We start from the raw sequence: 18,387 nt of genomic DNA on the forward strand, positions 1-18,387 counted from the left end.
GAATGTTTTGGGCCGTTCGCGCCAAATTCGAGTGGCGTGTCACGACCCATAATTCACTGCGGCATCACAGTGCATTGCTGGCTGATGATTGGCCAAGCATGCACTATGACCCGCATGCTTGGCCAATCACAGCTTGCAAAAAACGGAGAGCCATAATTGGCCAAAGCCAGGGTGGCTTTGGCCAATTATGACTCAGGGGGTTTAGTACACGCCCCACACTATAAAAGGCCGCCTGCAGGTCTGCCTTGTGTAGTGTGTTGCGGTGGTTAAGAGAGATAAGACAGAGAGAGAGAGAGAGAGAGAGTGTCATTTTTTGCAGGTAGATAGAGCAGGCAGGCTAGTCAGTTAAAGTTACAGTGTGTAGAGGATATATATGCATCCCAGGTGTTTTATATATATTTATACACTGTATAGTTTAGCTAGATCCGCTCTTCCTAATTTACTGACAGGCAGGTGATTGTGCTAGCTGCAGTATTCTCACGTGGTGTACTGCCTGTGTCCTCTGCAGTTTGCACCTAAAGCTACGTGGTGTGTGTACTGCCTGTGTCGTCTGCAGTGTGCACCTAAAGCTACGTGGTGTGGGTACTGCCATTGTCCTCTGCAGTGTGCACGTAAAGCTACGTGTTGTGTGTACTGCCTGTGTCCTCTGCAGTGTGCACCTACAGCTACGTGGTGTGTGTACTGCCCGTGTCCTCAGCAGTGTGCACCTAAAGCTACGTGGTGTGTGTACTGTCTGTGTCTGTGCTATTTTTCTAAATGATTTTCATCCATATTGCAGGGACCAGACATTACATTAGAGCCACAAGCAGGTTTAAATTACTTTTTTCATATAGTAATCTCATTTTGTGCAGGGACAGTTCTAAACTTGTGCCACTTCACAGGCATACTATAGACACCCAGCTGGTATGATATTTAAAGGAATTTTTCATTTTTTTTTCACTTTAAGCATCATTAAAATCACTGCTCCAGAAAAAAAAAGTTTTTAAAACTTTTTTTTGTCCATTGATACATGTTCCCTGGGGCAAGACCCGGGTTCTTAAAGACGTTTTACGACAATAACTTGCATATTAGGCTTGAAAATGAGCAATTTTGAATTCGAACGTTCGAGTCCCATAGACGTCAATGGGGTTCTAAATGTTCACGCAAAATATTTACCTGAATATTTACCCGATTTCCTTAAAAAAATGAAAACCTTATTTTTAATTTTTTTAAACCTGCCTTACTGTCTCTGATTTCACTCCAGCATTAGTGGCTTAATCCCCTGTACTTGCAGCCGCAATATGCTTGCGAACTTCAGTCCCTGGGACTTGCACATCCGTATACAAACTACAAGTCTAATGCCCGGTACACACGTGCAGGATTTCCGACAGGATAATGTTCCCGTCGGAAATCCCGAGGGGAAAGCCAAGAACCTGCTCGGTCAGTCTGTCCCCCTACACACGGATGGTTATCCCAACAGGAAAACTGTAATGGAGCTTTGGGCGGGAATCCCGGCCATGTGTATGCTCCATCGCAGTGTTTCCCATAGGAAAACTGCCAAAAACCTGCCGGTTTATCGGCGGGAAAAAAAGAGAGCTGGTTCTCTTTTTTTGTCCTGCGGTTTTTGGGCAGTTTTCCCGTCGGAAAAACTGTGAGGAGCATACACACGGCCGGGATTCCCAGCCAAAAGCTCTCCTCGCAGTTTTTCCCATCGGGAAAACCAGCCGTGTGTACGGGGCATTAGTAGCCTTTTAATTGACCAGTGGCTTGTCGTTTTATTGTAAAGCTGCTTTAAAGCTGCTCTACTTTGCTTACAGAACTCTTCTCCCTGCTAGAACACAGAGGAATGCCATTGGCTGAATGGAGTGGGTAGACAGCATGAGTAAATTGCAGGACAAGGAGGACAATAAGGCCCCTTCACACCTGGTTGCTCTGCTGCATTGAGTTAAAGGGGGGTTTTGTTGTGTGTTACCGTGCATTGTGTAAAGAAGCCTATTCATTTAAATGGGCTGCCAATGTACCACAATGGACCCAAAATCAGACCTGCACCATTTTGCTGACAGTGTACCACACCACATCACATCACATGATGGTGTATTGTGCCATGCTGGAATACAGGTTAGATACTGTGTGTTTCTTTTTAGTATGATGAAGTGCCTTTCAAAATAACATCACAGCACAGTGCACCACAGTTCATTAACACATTTGCTACATCATTGTAATAAAATTGGAAGCAAGCATTGAAAAAAACAAAACAATGATTTCTTTAAAGTAGTACTAAATTCTCAGAGTTTAAAAGCTTAACGCTTCGGGCACAATAAAATAAACATTCCCTAGTAAACCATTTGTTAAAATTCTTACCCCGGCACTTACAGTTGACAACTTCCAATGCACCTGAGTCCCCCTCTCTCTATGCTGCTTTCCTGAATCTCCAGAGTTCACAGGAAAGGGTTAACAGTGGAGTTTTGATCCAGTCGGTTATTTTGGAGGAGGAAGGACCAGGGGAGTGCCTTGCCATACTAGGCTACGGGTGTGTGTGTTTCTATTGTTGCCCACAGTGTAGAGAGACACAAGATCTGCATGCAAGGGTGGCTCCACAGGATGCTTCAAGAGAAAGGAGTCACCCTGAGACAGGAAGCTAAGGGCAGTGGTCATGGCACCAAATTAAAATGAAAGATAGGCGAGTATTAAATGATAAAGAAGCTGCATACTCAGTAAATGATTAAATAAGCTGCAGAATATGCTTACAAAACTGAGGGAATATTATCACTTTAGGGAGAAACGATAAAAGCCTTACAGTAGTTCAGTTTTAATGAACATTGGATTGTGAACACAGGAAATCGGCCATGTGGCACAGGCTCCATTCAGAGAATGCATTGCATGTTCTGAATGAATGCAAAGCGTTCTCTGAGTAGATGAAGTGAAGAGCTTGATATTACAGCCCTGCCTCTCCACCTTGTCATATCGGAAAATTTTCTCTGCATTAATTTGGAAATTGCAAAGCATTCTCTGAATGGGGCCCATGCTGAGCAACCAGCCTCCTATATTCACAATGCATCAGGCCAGTCACTCAGCATGGGACCCAGAAACAAGTGGAGATCACTAAAGTAGTTGTGTCTACTTGGAACCCCTTTCACAGTACTGCGACTTCAAAGTCCCATGATTTTGCCACAATTTCAGGAAATGCCTGTGTAAACTTGAGGTATATGGACCTCAACGCGCATGAAAGTTGGACCAAAGTAGTACAGGGACTACTCTGAAGTCGGCACAACTTGAAGCCACTCATATATGAATAGTTATCATTGAAAATCATGGGGAACGACTTGTCATGCAACTTTGCAGTCCCAAGTCGCAGGACAAGTCGCACAAGTGTGAAAAGAGGCCTTACTAATTTCCAGCTTCCAGGGGCATCGTCCAGGTATGGAATATACATAGTTACATTGGTCCAAGCTAGACCAATGTAACCATGTATATCATAATGATGTTTGGAATTCTTCTTTACTGGGAAAATGCACTCTGACAAGTTATATTAATGTCCTCAATCTATTTTAACACAGTCCTGAAAAATATCAGCAAATACATCTATTACCTCTAACATAGAATCATTTTTAATCAGAATAGATTGAATCTGAATATTAGAAAAACAAAAAAATATCAAGGTAATTTAGAAAAGAAAATGCAATACTGGAAATACCTAGTAGAGATAGAAAGAAGTCTGTTCTTTTAGACAGTGTAACCCCCTAGAAGCAGCAAGAGGTGAAATGTAATTCCAGGTGTAATGATTCCCCAGCCATAGCGCTGACCTGCGGCTCCAAGTGAGAGAGGAGCCAGGAATATCAGAGTACCCACAGAGGATATACATTTACACTACAAACAGACCACTTTTCTTGATCAATTCCTCCTTATCACTCTGCGAACACAATCAAATTGGAAGTTACAGTCCCTACTGAGCAGTGAAATGAAGCCGCTTTTCAAAGCTCGGCCTAAGCGAACAAGCCTCAAGCTTGCCTCGATGAGGGACTACTTCCAACAGATGCAGCAAGCTGATTGAAGTAAGAACGTTCCTCCTAGTCATGACACAGACACTGAAAACATTTCAAATGAGTGGACATTACCATTACTGTAGTGCACGCTATGCTACAGCTGTCAAAATTCATCACGGTTACCAAAGCCAGGAAAAAAGGTAACATTTACTTAGCGCTGACTTGTACACATGGACAAAAATTTCAATAATGCTGTCTGTAGGAGTTAAAACATGGTAACCATTTTCTCACCGGGGCTCTAACAAAGCCTTTATAATTGCAAGAATTCTGATCGCGTTACTTTTTCCCACCCCCAGAAATCTACTGAGAATCATCAAACACAATGCAGTAGTCTGTCACTTTTTAACTTTAGCAGAGGAATATTAAGAGACAGGTAGACTCTTATAATTTGATCACTGCACACTGACAGTGATCAATGGTTGAGATCTACTGCAATTGGCCTCCAGTTTACCATAAGCAAGCTATACTCCACAGACCACTCACAGCACAATCAATATAAGCATTCATAATTTAAATAATTACAGACTAACACAAAAGTACATTGAACACACATCTTCTTTAAAGTGTTTCTCCAGCAACAGCATGTTTGTATTAAATATAGTAGGCAAGGATTAGAATTTTTTATTGCAGACTGCATTCCCATAAGCTCCTATCTCCAGAAAACCAGCAGGAATGGAAATCTGGCAAAATGAGGGGAGACTCAAGCTGCCCCCCACCTGAAAGGTATACCCTCTACTCCTGTTCTGGTGACAACTGTACATTTTGCCCTACTTTTTCTACAGATGATAAACAGTGGCAGGAAATGTTTCCACTGGGGAACCAAATAGAATATAACACAACAGGGATTCTAACCCTTCCCTACCCTTTCCAAAACAAGATTTTTTTTTTCTTGAGTTCTACTTAAGGTAAATAATTATTGGGCCTATATCAGTGCTAATTGTACCGTGTTAACAGAGGCCACTTAACACGTACACACGATCTGAATTTCCGATGGCCTAAAATCCGATGGAATTTTTCTTCAGAACTCTGTTCATGCTTGATTTTGAGCATGCGTGGGTTTTTTCTCCGTCAGAGTTGCACACAGACGATAGGAATTTCCTATTGTTTTTTTTCAATCGAAAAAAAACCAAAAACATGTTCTATTTCTAAACACAGACGGAGATTACTTTTTTCATTAGAAATTCCAATCTTGTGTACGTGGCATTATATCCGTAAATCATGATTGACAGATGCACCTTATAAATGTCCTTTAATTAACTTCCTCTATTCCCAGAGTGCTGCACACCTGGACATATTAATACCTCTCTCCTTGATCCAGCAATTTGTGCTGTGTGCCGCACAGTCTCTCCACTAAAAACAACCTCCTCTTCGTGCACATCAGTGCTACGGCCCCATTGATTATTTTGGGTAATCCATTCCTTGCTGCGTCACTCCTGGCTGTCACAAGTACAGCTTACCCATAGGAGTGACATTGGCTCCTGCTGCTATCAAACAAATCCTGTGAACACAGAGAGTGGGGGGGGGTAGATGCTCTGTGTGTCAATGGATGCACACAGCCCAGGAGCAAGTGGCTTCCTATTGTGGCACACAGAGAAGGGGAGGAGCCAAAAGCACAAGAAAGTTACCCCAGAAGAGGAGGGTCCGGGCAGCTCTGTGCAATACTATTGCACAGAGCAGGTAAGTAAAAAACAAAAAAAAACTAATAACCACTTTAACGTAAACTTTTTCAAAAAAGATGTATATATTTTTGCAAGAAAAAAAAATGGCATTTGTCAATTTGTCATCATTTTGCATAGAAAGCATTGCACCCATGATTATTGGACCCAAAATACAGGTGTAACATATAACATGGTGTACAAGGCAGGCTTAAAAGGACAATGTACCAAAGGTAAAGCCGTTTATTAAAATGACAGAACATTTAAAATATGGAGTGCTTTATGATATACAAGATAAAAACAGATGTGGAATTCCTGAGGCCCAAATAAACAAATAAATGCTCCATGGCACATGTATAAAGATGCCATTAGCCCCTATAAGGGTAAGCAAAGTTTAAATGTCTGCATATTATAGCCCGAGCATGGCCTTGATGATACTTCAATGCCCAGTCTCTCATCAACAGGGCAATGAAAATGCTTGAGTGCTCTTAATTACTGCAAATGAAGTGTTCCTTATGGTGAGGAGCAAAGACATTACCGGTGAGCAATAACTGCACCAGCTTTTTAATATGAAAACAGTTACAGAGTTGGCAGGCATCTTGTTATGCTGTCAGAGGACTCGTAGTGAGCTGGCGACGTGATTTCATGATCTCCATCTAGAATCATAGCTCTGCATTTTGAAAATACATTTCGCCATACATGTTTGTGTACTTACGGTACTGCACATTATTTGTAGTACATTTTATTGATTTGCTTTTCAGATACTTCTATTGATTTCAGTAGGCCTTGTCAGTAAGGTTACGCAGGATGTAAATGCAGCATGTACAGTAGGAGTTTACAGGAACAGAAATGCGAACAGGGCCCATTGAAATAATTGATTTGATATTATGTGCTTTTTTTTTTCTTGTTTTAAACATACTTTGAAGCACCTACTAACACAGATATTTGAAACAAATGTAAGAATGATTGCAACAATAAGAATCATTCAAAGAAATAGGTTACTGGTCTCTGAAAACCAGCAGTTAGAAAGTAACATGAGAAAGGTTACATTGATATTGCTGCATTTTTTTCATGCAGTTTGTTTAGTTGCGTTTTACATGCATTCTAATTTATCCCAGTGAAAGGTATGTTTTGTTGGGATCTCCACAAGCAGGATTTTTTTTTAAACACACAAAAAAAAAATCTTAGCATTAAAACTGGGGAATATAGGTGAATGTGTAGCGATACGTATTGGTGTAATGTGAAAAAAACACCACATAATATATACTCAACAGAATATAACCATAAAGTAATAATGTACAATCCACATGAAAACAATCAGTCCATGTAGAAATTCAATGTGATAAATTGTCCATCGTGAGTAAATAACATAAGATGACATGAGATTGAATGAACCATCCCAACGAAGATCTTCAGATGTAATTATGAATGTGCTTTCCAGAACCGTTGGACCCGACAGTCATATGACAATAGGTCAATCGAGCTTATGGTAACTAGCCAGCTGTTCAACGGGACAGTCAGCGAAGATCCAAAAAGAAGTGGAATACACCTCCCTGGTGTCCAGAAGACGTCAACCGAAGGTAAGGTCAAGGAGCTCAGTATTCCTCAGCCGAAGGTGACTCTGATAAAGGTGTCTCAACCATGGAGTACGTAGAGAAATCGCGAAGATCCAACACACATCTGAGAACAGCTCAGTTCAGACAGGCAGCAACCCTTAAAAGGTAATGGGGACCAGCTGGAGACACTCAAAAAAAAATTCCTCCACAGAGCATGCAAAGAAAAGAAAAATAGGGGCTCCGATGGTGCAGGTCAGCAAAAAAAGGTTTTAATGGAAAAAAACAGAATACAGGTAAAAAAGTGATCACAGTTTAAAGATTCATAAAAGCAATATGGGAGCAGGTGGTGCCAGCCCGACGCATTTTGTTCCAAGAATGACTTCTACTGGGGCATCTTGTGGATTGATCATTATTACTTTATGGTAATACCCTGTTGAGTATATATTATGTGTATTTTTTTCACATTACTAACATAGCGCTACACATTCACCTACACACCTTTTGAATTTTGTCACATTCTGGTACAGCTGCTTCACCTCCCCATCCCCTTTAAGGGTTTCTTGTTGTTTTTTGGGGTAGCACAATCATTTTACACTTACAAAACTGAAGAATACACTTTTAAACATACAGGGACATCTGCTGCAAATAACGGCGGATAAACCACCCACAGAATAAAGTTTTCACTTTGTTGTGTTGGGCAGTACATGCAGATATGCACCTGACTTGTTCAATGGTTTGTACTTGGCTGCAGCTATTAAAAAACACATTCAAAAGTTCTTTGGTCATCCTCTAAAATCATATAGATTGCACTAATAAAAAGTACTCAACAAGGTAAACTTGGCTCACCCCACAGTACCCAGCATGGTAGACAAGGGCCATCCCATCATCCAAATAATTACAGGCACACTGCATACATCTGTGTCCCTTTAGGGAGATTTCCCTTTACTTTCTGCCTTGTAGACTCAACTGGAGGGAGAAGTTATCTTTCCAATTTGAGTTCTCAGCTGTCACTGAAAAGTGTCCCCATTGGAAGTTTTCCCCTCTATTCCTGTTCTGGTGGCAATGCATTTATTTGTAATTTTACTTTCATTCTTAGGAAAACTGTTGATCAGAGCAATAAGACCACTTACACACTGAGGCAGTTTTCAGATTTTTTAGTGCTAGAAATAGCGCCTGAAAACCACCTCCCATTTATTTCAGTGGGTCTTTTTACACTGGGGAGGTGCGCTTGTTAAGGGTTAAGAAAAGTCCTGCAAGCAGCATCTTTGGAGCGGTTTGGGAGCACTGTATACAGCGCTCCCAAAAACACCCTGCCCATTAAAATGCATTTGCAGCGCTTCGGAAGCGTCACAACACAAGCATTGTTAACCACTTTTTTGGGCTTAAAAGCACCCCGCTAGCGGCCGAAAAGTGCCGCTTAAACAGCACTAAAGCGACGTTAAAATGACCACCGCTTTAGCGCCGACGCGGCCCCAGTGTGACAGGGGTCTTAGAGAAAGTAAATCTCCCTAATGGGTACATAGACAGTGATAAATAAGTGACTGAGATTCTCCTCAACACTCTATTCAAATCTAAAAAAAAGTTTTGCTTTTAATTATAATTTATTTATATTGGCTGAACAAAATGAAACAACAAAATGAAACAAAATGCTAAAACAAAAAAGTTGTCACCCAAATGACAGACATTTTATTAACGGCAAAAACTACTTTATTACTTTGACTGCTTGAAACACTAGGACTTGCAGTAGATTTAGACATGCCTATAAATATTCCTAGCCTCTGAAGTCCGGTACACTTTGTTGCGGGCGCAAAGCATTGCAGTCACGGAATGTAAACTTCACCGTTTTCTGCCTTTTTGCCGCCCTCCAACCACAAGTCTAAGCGAGGCCTCACGGTAATTTAATAAAAAAAAATGCCTAGAAAAAGGTAAAAGTGATCCTGTTTATTTAGGGATATGTGTATGGAGAAAAATCTGGGGATGTCATAGCAGAATATATGGCAAATACCAATTGCCTTGCTGTCTGTGGCTATAATACTGACCAGCAGTTTAGGTCAAATTTCTGGATCTACTAACCTGTTCCAAATTAGTGTCTCTGAAGGCACTTTGGGATCAGCCTGACAGTCAGGCAAATAGCATTGTTTGAAGAAGAAATTGTGAATCACAGCCCCGTATTCATTTATTACAGATTCTCTACAGTTGAAGCTAATAACTGGTACTTTTTTGTAGGAAAGCCTTTTTTAAGCTTGGACAATCACTGACTCTGGTTACACATTTGGTAACAAACCCGGTCTGTCCTGTTAGGCTCTGGCCATTGTTACACTGTGAATAGGCATATAGGCTTTACAGAGAGCATGGCCAGCAGCAGGATTTACTTGGCCAGCTGATAATGGTATGTCTGTGGTTGTTGGTTAGAGAATGTTTTTAGAAAAGACTCTTTAATAGCATAGATGCAGTAACAGGACAAGTTTACAGTGCCACAATTTCACCCTAATGCTGGCCACGCACATTACAATTTGATTTTACAATCACTGATAAATGTAAAGTAGCAGAAGTAGACCCGCACACTAAATAGTTGTTGGTAAATCTAAAGGATGCTATACAGAGATTGTGCACACTGACTGTAATATGTTTGATCAGCTTTAGGGTAAGCCAAAGACTCACCTGTTCCAGTAGCTCCAGAACTGCTCCTGTAGATACATGCGGTGACTGCTCTCATCGCCAAAGGAGGCTTTACTTTCAATCCAGTGAATAACATGTCCATCCACAGCTGCAGAGCAAACAGAATATCTAAGTGTGAGATTAAGTAAAATACTTAAACAGCAATACCCAAAGTTTGTGGTGGAAAAATGATATATATTTTTATTGGTTGTTCCAATTCGCTGTGAGTGCATCACATTCCCGCGTAAGCTGTTGAAGATACTTGCTTTAAAGCGGGGTTCCAGGCATTTTTTTTGCAAGCTAAAATTAATAACATTAAATACTGTAGTCCCTAAAACATATTAATAGCTCCCCAATCATTCAAAAAATCATTTCAAACAATTGCCTTATACCCTTCAGCTCATGTTGTGGCCGTATCCATCATATGTGTGGGCATGTGAAGCTCAGTTCCCTTTTCTTCCTGGTTTTCAGGGAGAGGCGCATGCTGGGCGATTTTTAGGCACAGTAATGCCCAGAGACTCCTGGGAAATTTGTGTCATAATTTCCCAGGAGGCAATGGGGTCTTAGGACAGGAAGTTGAACCACCTAGAACCAGGAACTAGGCAGATTAAGACATTTGCCTAGTAACAGCCACATAGAAGTGAGTAAAACATTATTTTTTTTCATTACATTAAAGGCAAGCTGTTAATAGAAAGTTCATTTTTAGGGTGGAACTTTAAGCACCCCATAAACCAGTGGTTTGAACGGGACTGTCTCCCCTATCCTCCCCACTGTGTCTTTGTTTTCTGACAGCAGAACACACTGATCAGTGTTGCAGGCTACAGCCAGCAGAGCTGATCGAGTGAGAAAACCCAACAGGAAGGTTGTACAGAAGTCGAATAGTGGCATCAAACTAATGCTACGGACACAAGCCCAAAGCCCATCGACAGAGGCCCTTAAGATTACTCTTTTCTGATTGCTGCCCTTTACGTGCAACAGTAGCAAACATACAACTGATCAGCTGATGTGAAAGGTTCAGGAGGAGTGACAACCATTTTATAACGGCATTAGAATTGAGCTAACCTTGACCTCACCAGACGTGCCCTGTTTAAAAAGATTTAACAAAAGTCCTCTAAATATGCAATGAATATTAGATGAATGACATTATAGCATTTATAGGTAGCATTATATTGTAGCATAAAATAGTTTAGTAAGAAAAAAGGAGTGAGTCATGAGAACAAAGGGGAGAGACTTGTATCCTATTATGTACTCGATAAGGAATTTTGATTTACTTGTAAATTCCATGTCTTTGCCTAAAGTACAGTACACAGGCTGAGTATCCATAGAACTTGGGTAATAGGCTGATATTTTCAGGTAACTGGACACTGGCAAGCATTTGAGGACATGTTCTCTTTGCACCTTCCCTATAAACCTATCCCATACCGTGAGTCCTCAGTTTTGTAGCAAGCAGTGCAGAGAAACCAAGAAGGCTGGGTGGACTGTACTCCAAGATCCAGATCAAAAACTCCTCTTATCTTAATCGTACAGTACAGGATGCAGGATGAGTATTCATAGACCCTGAGACATCCCCCAAGCAATGAATGAGAAGGGTGGGAAAAAAATTATCAAACAAAACTGCGGCAACAGACCCAAAAAACAGCAAGGGTCAATAGACCCAACTTCAGAGTGCTGCGGTTGACATATATTCTTGGCCAGCTTTCAGGTGATTTGAAAGACTAAAAGAGTGAGGAGGTAGAGTTCTGAAATCTGTTTGTACCATTTGAAACCACTAACGGAACCAACAGGTCTGGGACTCAGAGAGAGGCAACGACACCCCCCACCACTCTTCTCTGGGAAGAAGGCTTTGGAGAAGACTTGCTGGGCTTTGTGGGTCAAATCTTGTGGCAAAAGGAAGGGCTACAATTTAAGTTGAAGCCTGGGGAAAAATATTTTAGTTATTTGCAACAGGGGCATCCAACCTGTTTACCTTCCTGGGCCACATTGGAAGAAAAAAAAAAATCTTGGGCCACACATAAAATACACTAACAATAAGTAGAGCTAATGAGCAGAAAAAGTCGAGAAGTTAAAGAACACCGATATAGACAATGTACCTATTTGAGTAATAAAATGTTATTTTTTTTGTAAATTGTTTTTAGAAAAGTAAAAGAGGGCAACATAAAATTAGTGAGATATCTGATACTATTTTTGATAAACTAATGCATACATATTTAGTTTGATGGATGTAGTAGCAGTTCTCAATGAATTCTCAAGGAGATCATCAGATATTTTGGTTCTAATTTTGCCCTTCCTGTGCTTCATCCTTGAAAATAGTTGCTTACACATATAGGTGCTGCTGAAAACTGATGTGAATAAGGCATGATTGTGAAGAGTAGAATATTTTTCTTTGGGGTGATAAAACATATAAAAGTCAAGTAAAGAGAGAATGGGGGTTATTTACGAAAGGCAAATGCACTTTGCACTACAGGTGCAAGGTTTCTGTGTTTATAAGTGACAGTGGGGAGCAAAGGGCTCGAGCTGGAGGTGTTGGGATGCAGTCCCACCATGTTTCAGCTAAAAAAAAGCCCCCTGGGTACAAGGGGAAAATGGAATGGTCTGAAGGGCCAGATTCGGCCCGCGGACCTTATGTTTGACACGTGTTCTCAAGTCATTGTGTAAATAAACCTGTACACCATATACTTAACATTAGTCTTCATCCCCCCCAGGAACATAATGAAAAAAATAATAAGTCACCATATACAATGGGTATAGAAAATAATCAAGCCTCTCCCCTTCCTGCCCCTTTCAATTGAGAAGGTTATTAGCTACACCTGATTGTGTTTACAAGTACATGTTGTGTACATGTTGGTGTTCCGTATATCTTTCACTTGGATGATATAAGTTACACTGAGTAAGTACAGCTTGATCAAACAAAAACTGTGTCTTGTCTGCAGTTCAGGCTGCAAAGCAACAAAATTTGATTATTTTCCAAACCCATTGTAAATACCATATAAAGCAATGTTGAATAGCAGATATTTTAGGGATATCGCTATCTATGAATTTGGCTATTGACAGTTCAGATTCTCGTTGCGCTTCTTTATTGCTGTACACAACACAATGTTAGCAAAACTTGAGAGAAAAGTAAAACAATGTTATGGACTCACCTACTGGAACTTCCAGAATAAAGTCTGGCGTTTTATCATAACCCTTCAGACGCAGCTGGTCTTCATCTGCAAACAAGACCAAACACATGCTTATTGATACATGGTCCCTACTTCTTTAACCAACACGTAGAAAAAATCTTCTACCAGTGGAAAAGTTGAAGAAGTAATACAGCAGAAAAAAATAATACAAAGAAATCAGGCTGATTAATGGTCCAGCTTTTAGAGGATAACAAAAAGGCATACATTTATTATTATTATTATTTAGATTGAGTGGAAATGGATTACAACACTGTAAAATAAAATCCCCAATTGTGGGTTCTCACCAGGACAGAGATAGAGGGTAAATCTTTTAATGGGGACACCAGCTCAGGTCACTGGTGTCAACAAGAGATTTCCTCTCATTTCCTGTTTTGGCTATGTTGCAGGAAGTAAAGGGAAATATTCCCAATGGAACACAGGTGGCATAACATTGCCTTTAGTTCTACTTTGACTGAGGTATGGCATTTCTAAATTTGCCTGTGTTTACTAAAATGTATATACTGTATGTGGTTCTAAACGGGGCACTAACAATATTGTCTGTACCAGGCAGAAAGCTGTAAAAAATGCCATAAACACCTGATTGGTCATTTACACAAAGTATGTGCGTATGAGTAAAAAAGGCTGAATACACTTTCACATATTTATTTGTAAAAAATTAAAACCATTTAACATTTTCGTTCCACTTCACAATTATGTGCCACTTTGTGTTGGTCTTACACATAAAATCCCAATAAAATATATTTACGTTTTTGGTTGTAACATGGAAAAATGTGGAAAATTTTAAGTGGCATGAATACTGTTTCAAGGCACTGTATCCTGCACAAAGCTAGATACAAAGGTCTTCCTCTACCATGACTATTCCATGCAAGTGAGAAAGCAATGTACACAGTTACAAGCAGGTAAAAAAAAGTTATGCTCTACGGATCTCCAATACAACATTATTTTTCCCACCAAAATACATATTCAATTCCAGGGCACACTTTCTAATTTCTCCGGATGACACCAAATAATGGCTCCCCTCATCAAATGACTTTATAGTTTTCTTCTTACTTAAGCGATTGACACTGCAAAAACACACTTCTAAGTCTGATGTGCACTCAACCGAGCAAGGGTATGATATTGTTTATTGTTTATTGCTTATTGCTTGTATAGCGTAGAATCACCCGAAGGTATCGAAACGCTTCCAGACCCTAACAATTCACAACAGGACCGAGTGTTACAGGCATAAATTAACATAGTAACAATATAAAATATGTACCACAATTAAAATCAAATAATAAAACAACAATATAACACCATAAAACCAATACAGTACAAAACCATAGAAATCAAATAAGACCAAAGGAGAGACAACACACAATTCCCAACAGATCTAGCAGTGCTTCCCGCCAGAATGACCCTAACCTCACTCTTCCTATCAATCTGCCTCTGCCCACAGATAGGTTTTTAGATCACTCTCAGTTTACAGTTTGTGACATGGGAGTTCTTAAAGCAGAGCGTCACCCAAAAGTGGAACTTCCACTTATCTGATCCCCCCCCACCCGGTGCCACTTCTGTTGGACCTTGCCGCGGCGAGGTACATCAGAGGTTTGGCCCCCCTTATCCTTCCATTGCTGCCAGGCCAGTTAGGGAGCGCATTTCATGTGCAGGAGGATTCCCTTACCAGCAATGGCGGCAGTAGCACCCGACAGCCAATGGAAACATCGGCTGGGGTTCCGACATTGCTGGACAGGTAAGTGTCCTAATATTAAAATTTAATTTTTGGAGTGGGGGGGGGGGTGGACTTTGTTTTAACAATTATACTGACCAGTTGCTGCACTTCAAAGCTTTGTATACTATTGTTTATGTCTCATGTCTGAAGAATGTATGTACCGAGAACCCTCTGTTATCCACCCACATCCCTTTGTCATGCACAAAATGCTGTATTGACCCCAGCCCTCTCTTCTCTACAGCTTTTTAAAGCACACCATTTATAGTTTGTCTGAGATCTCAGAAAGCAGGGGGTGGGTAGCTGAAGTTATACTCAGTGAGGGAAACTTTGAGAGCTGATTGGAGGGGAGAGACGCCCCATTAATTTGTGAGAAACCACCTGTGCACACCTTATCAGTCCATTTTTCTCTTACATCTATACTATTTCTTATACACCTTGACCAATCCTGCTTCATGTCAGGTCAACATACCCATGGCAATATTAGTTTTTCAACGCCCTGGTCTTATCCAGTGGCGTCTGATGCACAAATGGGTGGGCTTGGGGTGCAGTGCTCTGCGCCCCGAGCTCGCCATTTTTGAAGCCAATTAGAGCATTTGGCTCTAATCATGTGCTTCTAAAAAAGAAATAAAAAAACATTGGAATCCATGCGTCTGGCATCCTGCATGTAGATTAGGGGCCGGACAAAATGATTAAGGGGGTGGTCCACCACTGGTTTTATCATGTCCATTGACATTATGTAGAATACTGGCACATCTTCTGGAAAACCATGCTTGATTATTATTCTCTGGTAGTCTAGAAACCCATTGTGGAGATATTCCTGGACTCCTTCTCCCAGTAGGCACTGTCCTGAAATCTTCATCACACAGAGACTGACAGAAGTAAAAATTTGAAAGAGGTTCAAACCCTTTACCAAAAAGTGTGTTTATGTATGTGTACTCATTAGAAAGCGGTCTCTGTACTTGTCTTGGTGACCAATGTGACTTGGAGAGGCAATGAAAGAAATGTTATCAAACACAGAATGCAATTAAAAATTTAAAAACTTTGTAAGTTTGCTCCATTTTGCTTGAAATATAGAAAATGACTGTCATTATCTCACAACAGATGCAGCTATGATGCATGACCTGTCACATAGGTTGAAGGGAACCCCTAGCCAGGTGTGAATATTAGTAGCAGTCCTTAATTGCTTTGAAACCTTACATGGAAACAGGTTATATTTACGTTACTTAAAGCAAGCCTGTGTTTTGCTCATGCAGAGCAACGTGATATGTTTGCATTAAAGCAGAGCTCCACCCTCAAATCTAACTCTACATCAGGACTTTTAGAAAAATGTCATTAACAGAGTAACAAAAAAAATCTTTTTTTTACATGCCTTAAAACGGGTGTTGCTAGGCAGAATTTCTAATCTGCCTTCTTCCTGCACAGCGGTCCTTGTGCTTTCTAGCCTACACCGCACAGACTCCTGGCAATGTAGCGTCATAATTTCCCAGGAGTCTGTGCGCTCCTAAGTGCCGAAAAATTGCGTGATTTCGGTACAGCATGCACATCTCGCCAGGAACAGTAAAAAAAAATGTACTGGGCTTGAATTGCCCACACCAAGGATGGAAACGGCCACATCGCACTGCACAGCAAACGAGGCAAGTTTCTAATTGATTTAACCACTTAAGACCCGGACCCTTACGCAGGTAAAGGACCTGGCCAATTTTTGCGATTCGGCATTGCGTCGCTTTAACTGACAATTGCGTGGTCGTGCGATGTGGCTCCCAAACAAAATTGGCATCCTTTTTTCCCCCCACAAATAGAGCTTTCTTTTGGTGCTATTTGTTCACCTCTGCGGTTTTTATTTGTTGCGCTATAAACAAAAATAGAGCGACAATATTGAAAAAAATCTATATTTTTAACTTTTAGCTATAATAAATACCCCCAAAAAAGATATAAAAAAACGTTTTTTTTCTCAGTTTAGGCCGATACGTATCGCAATAAGCGTTTAACAATTGGTTTGCGCTAAATTTATAGCGTTTACAAAATAGGGGATAGTTTTATGGCATTTTTAATAATTGTTTTTTTTACCACTAATGGCGGCGATCAGCGATTTTTTTTGTGACTGCGGCATTATGGCGGACAACATTTTTGGGACCATTGTCATTTTCACAGCAAAAATTGCTATAAAAATGCATTGTTTACTGTGAAAATGACAATTGCAGTTTGGGAGTTAACCACTAGGGGGCGCTGTAGGGGTTATGTGTGACCTTATATGTGTTTCTAACTGTAGGGGGGCGGGGCTGGATGTGTGACATCACTGATCACCTTTCCCTATATCAGGGAACAGACGATCAGTGACATTGCCACTGTGAAGAACGGGGAAGGTGTGTTTACACCCACCTCTCCCAGTTCTTCAGCTCCTGTGACCGAACGCGGGACACCAGCGGCGATCGGGGCTGCGGTCACGGAGCTTCAGACCGGGTCGCGGGCGGGCGCACGACCCACGGCTAGACACTTAAAGGGGACGTACAGGTACGTGCCTGTGCCCAGCCGTGCCATTCTGCCAACGTAAATGTGCAGGAGGCGGTCCTTAAGTGGTTAAAGATTGATGGGGTATGTTTTAATCAGTGTAATGTGATCTTGATGAACATAATATTTAAATGGCCAAAAAAAAAAAATGTGGCCGGCACCGCGCTTTAATGTCATTTCCACAAGCAGTACATACTTTTCCTTTACTCTCCTGTCACTCCCCCAAAAAGTTATCTCTTCCCTTGGTTCATGTCTTGAAAATTGGATTTAGAAATCAGATGGTTAATAATGTCTTGTTTAAGGGCAACATTCAACATTAGGAGGAAAAACAATCTATGTAGTATTGTTCTCCATTTCCATTATTCACTTCCAGAAAATATTCACACAAGTAGCTGCCTTTGCTGTCAGAATACTGCAGGACGCCAGCCTAGACAGAGGTGTCATGGAATGACACAAAGCTTGTGCTGAGGCATTTTCCAACTAATCGGCTAATAATTGCATTTATGAGGACGAAAAAAACAGTGTGCCCAATCAATAACTGCTTGGATATCTAACTGATGGGATGGGAATCCAATGTTACAATGACAGCAACTCCTCCTGTATGCGATCATCATATTTAAAGTAAATCTGTCACAAACCTGGGTAATTCAAATAACATGTGATGAGAAAATGAATAAGCAAAGGTTATCTTCAGTGAAAACTCCAAGGAAGTTTAATTAGATTTACACATACAGGAATGGACGTTAAATGTTGATCTTGACTTTTTCAGATAAAAGTGAGCTTAGCCTGCCAACCTTGTGAGCCTCTCAGTCAGTTCTTTAAAATGATGGATGGCCTCCCTGGCCAATAGAGAGGCTTGGATGGTGAAAAAACATGGGACAAAGTGTTGCTCACAAAAAAAAATGCAGACAACATCAGTTGCCTCTATCGCTGGATTAAATCATTAAGTTGACAGATTTTTCACCAAAGACAACCCATGTTCATACATCATTCATCATATGTTTAATTTGCACTGCCCTAGTTTGTAAGAGGTTTACTTTAACATGAATTTAAGTGGCCTAAAGGCCTGAATAAATACTCCAGGATATGAAAAAAAAT

At 40.7% G+C, this 18,387-nt stretch overlaps 1 protein-coding gene across 7 annotated transcripts in view; it reads right to left on the reverse strand.

Moving 5' to 3' along the window:
• CDIN1 (CDAN1 interacting nuclease 1) overlaps nt 1-18,387 on the reverse strand; it is a 482,433-nt gene that overhangs the window by 194,188 nt on the left and 269,858 nt on the right. For all 7 annotated transcript variants that reach the window (XM_040333849.1, XM_040333848.1, XM_040333850.1 and 4 more), the window contains 2 exons: nt 13,032-13,097; nt 9,895-10,000 (listed from right to left, as the gene is read on the reverse strand). In XM_040333849.1, coding sequence (XP_040189783.1) covers nt 9,895-10,000; nt 13,032-13,097 — 172 coding nt within the window. The remainder of the gene's footprint in view (nt 1-9,894; nt 10,001-13,031; nt 13,098-18,387) is intronic.

The sequence above is a fragment of the Rana temporaria genome, chromosome 13 (assembly GCF_905171775.1).
Source record: "Rana temporaria chromosome 13, aRanTem1.1, whole genome shotgun sequence".
Taxonomy (NCBI): Eukaryota; Metazoa; Chordata; class Amphibia; order Anura; family Ranidae; genus Rana; species Rana temporaria.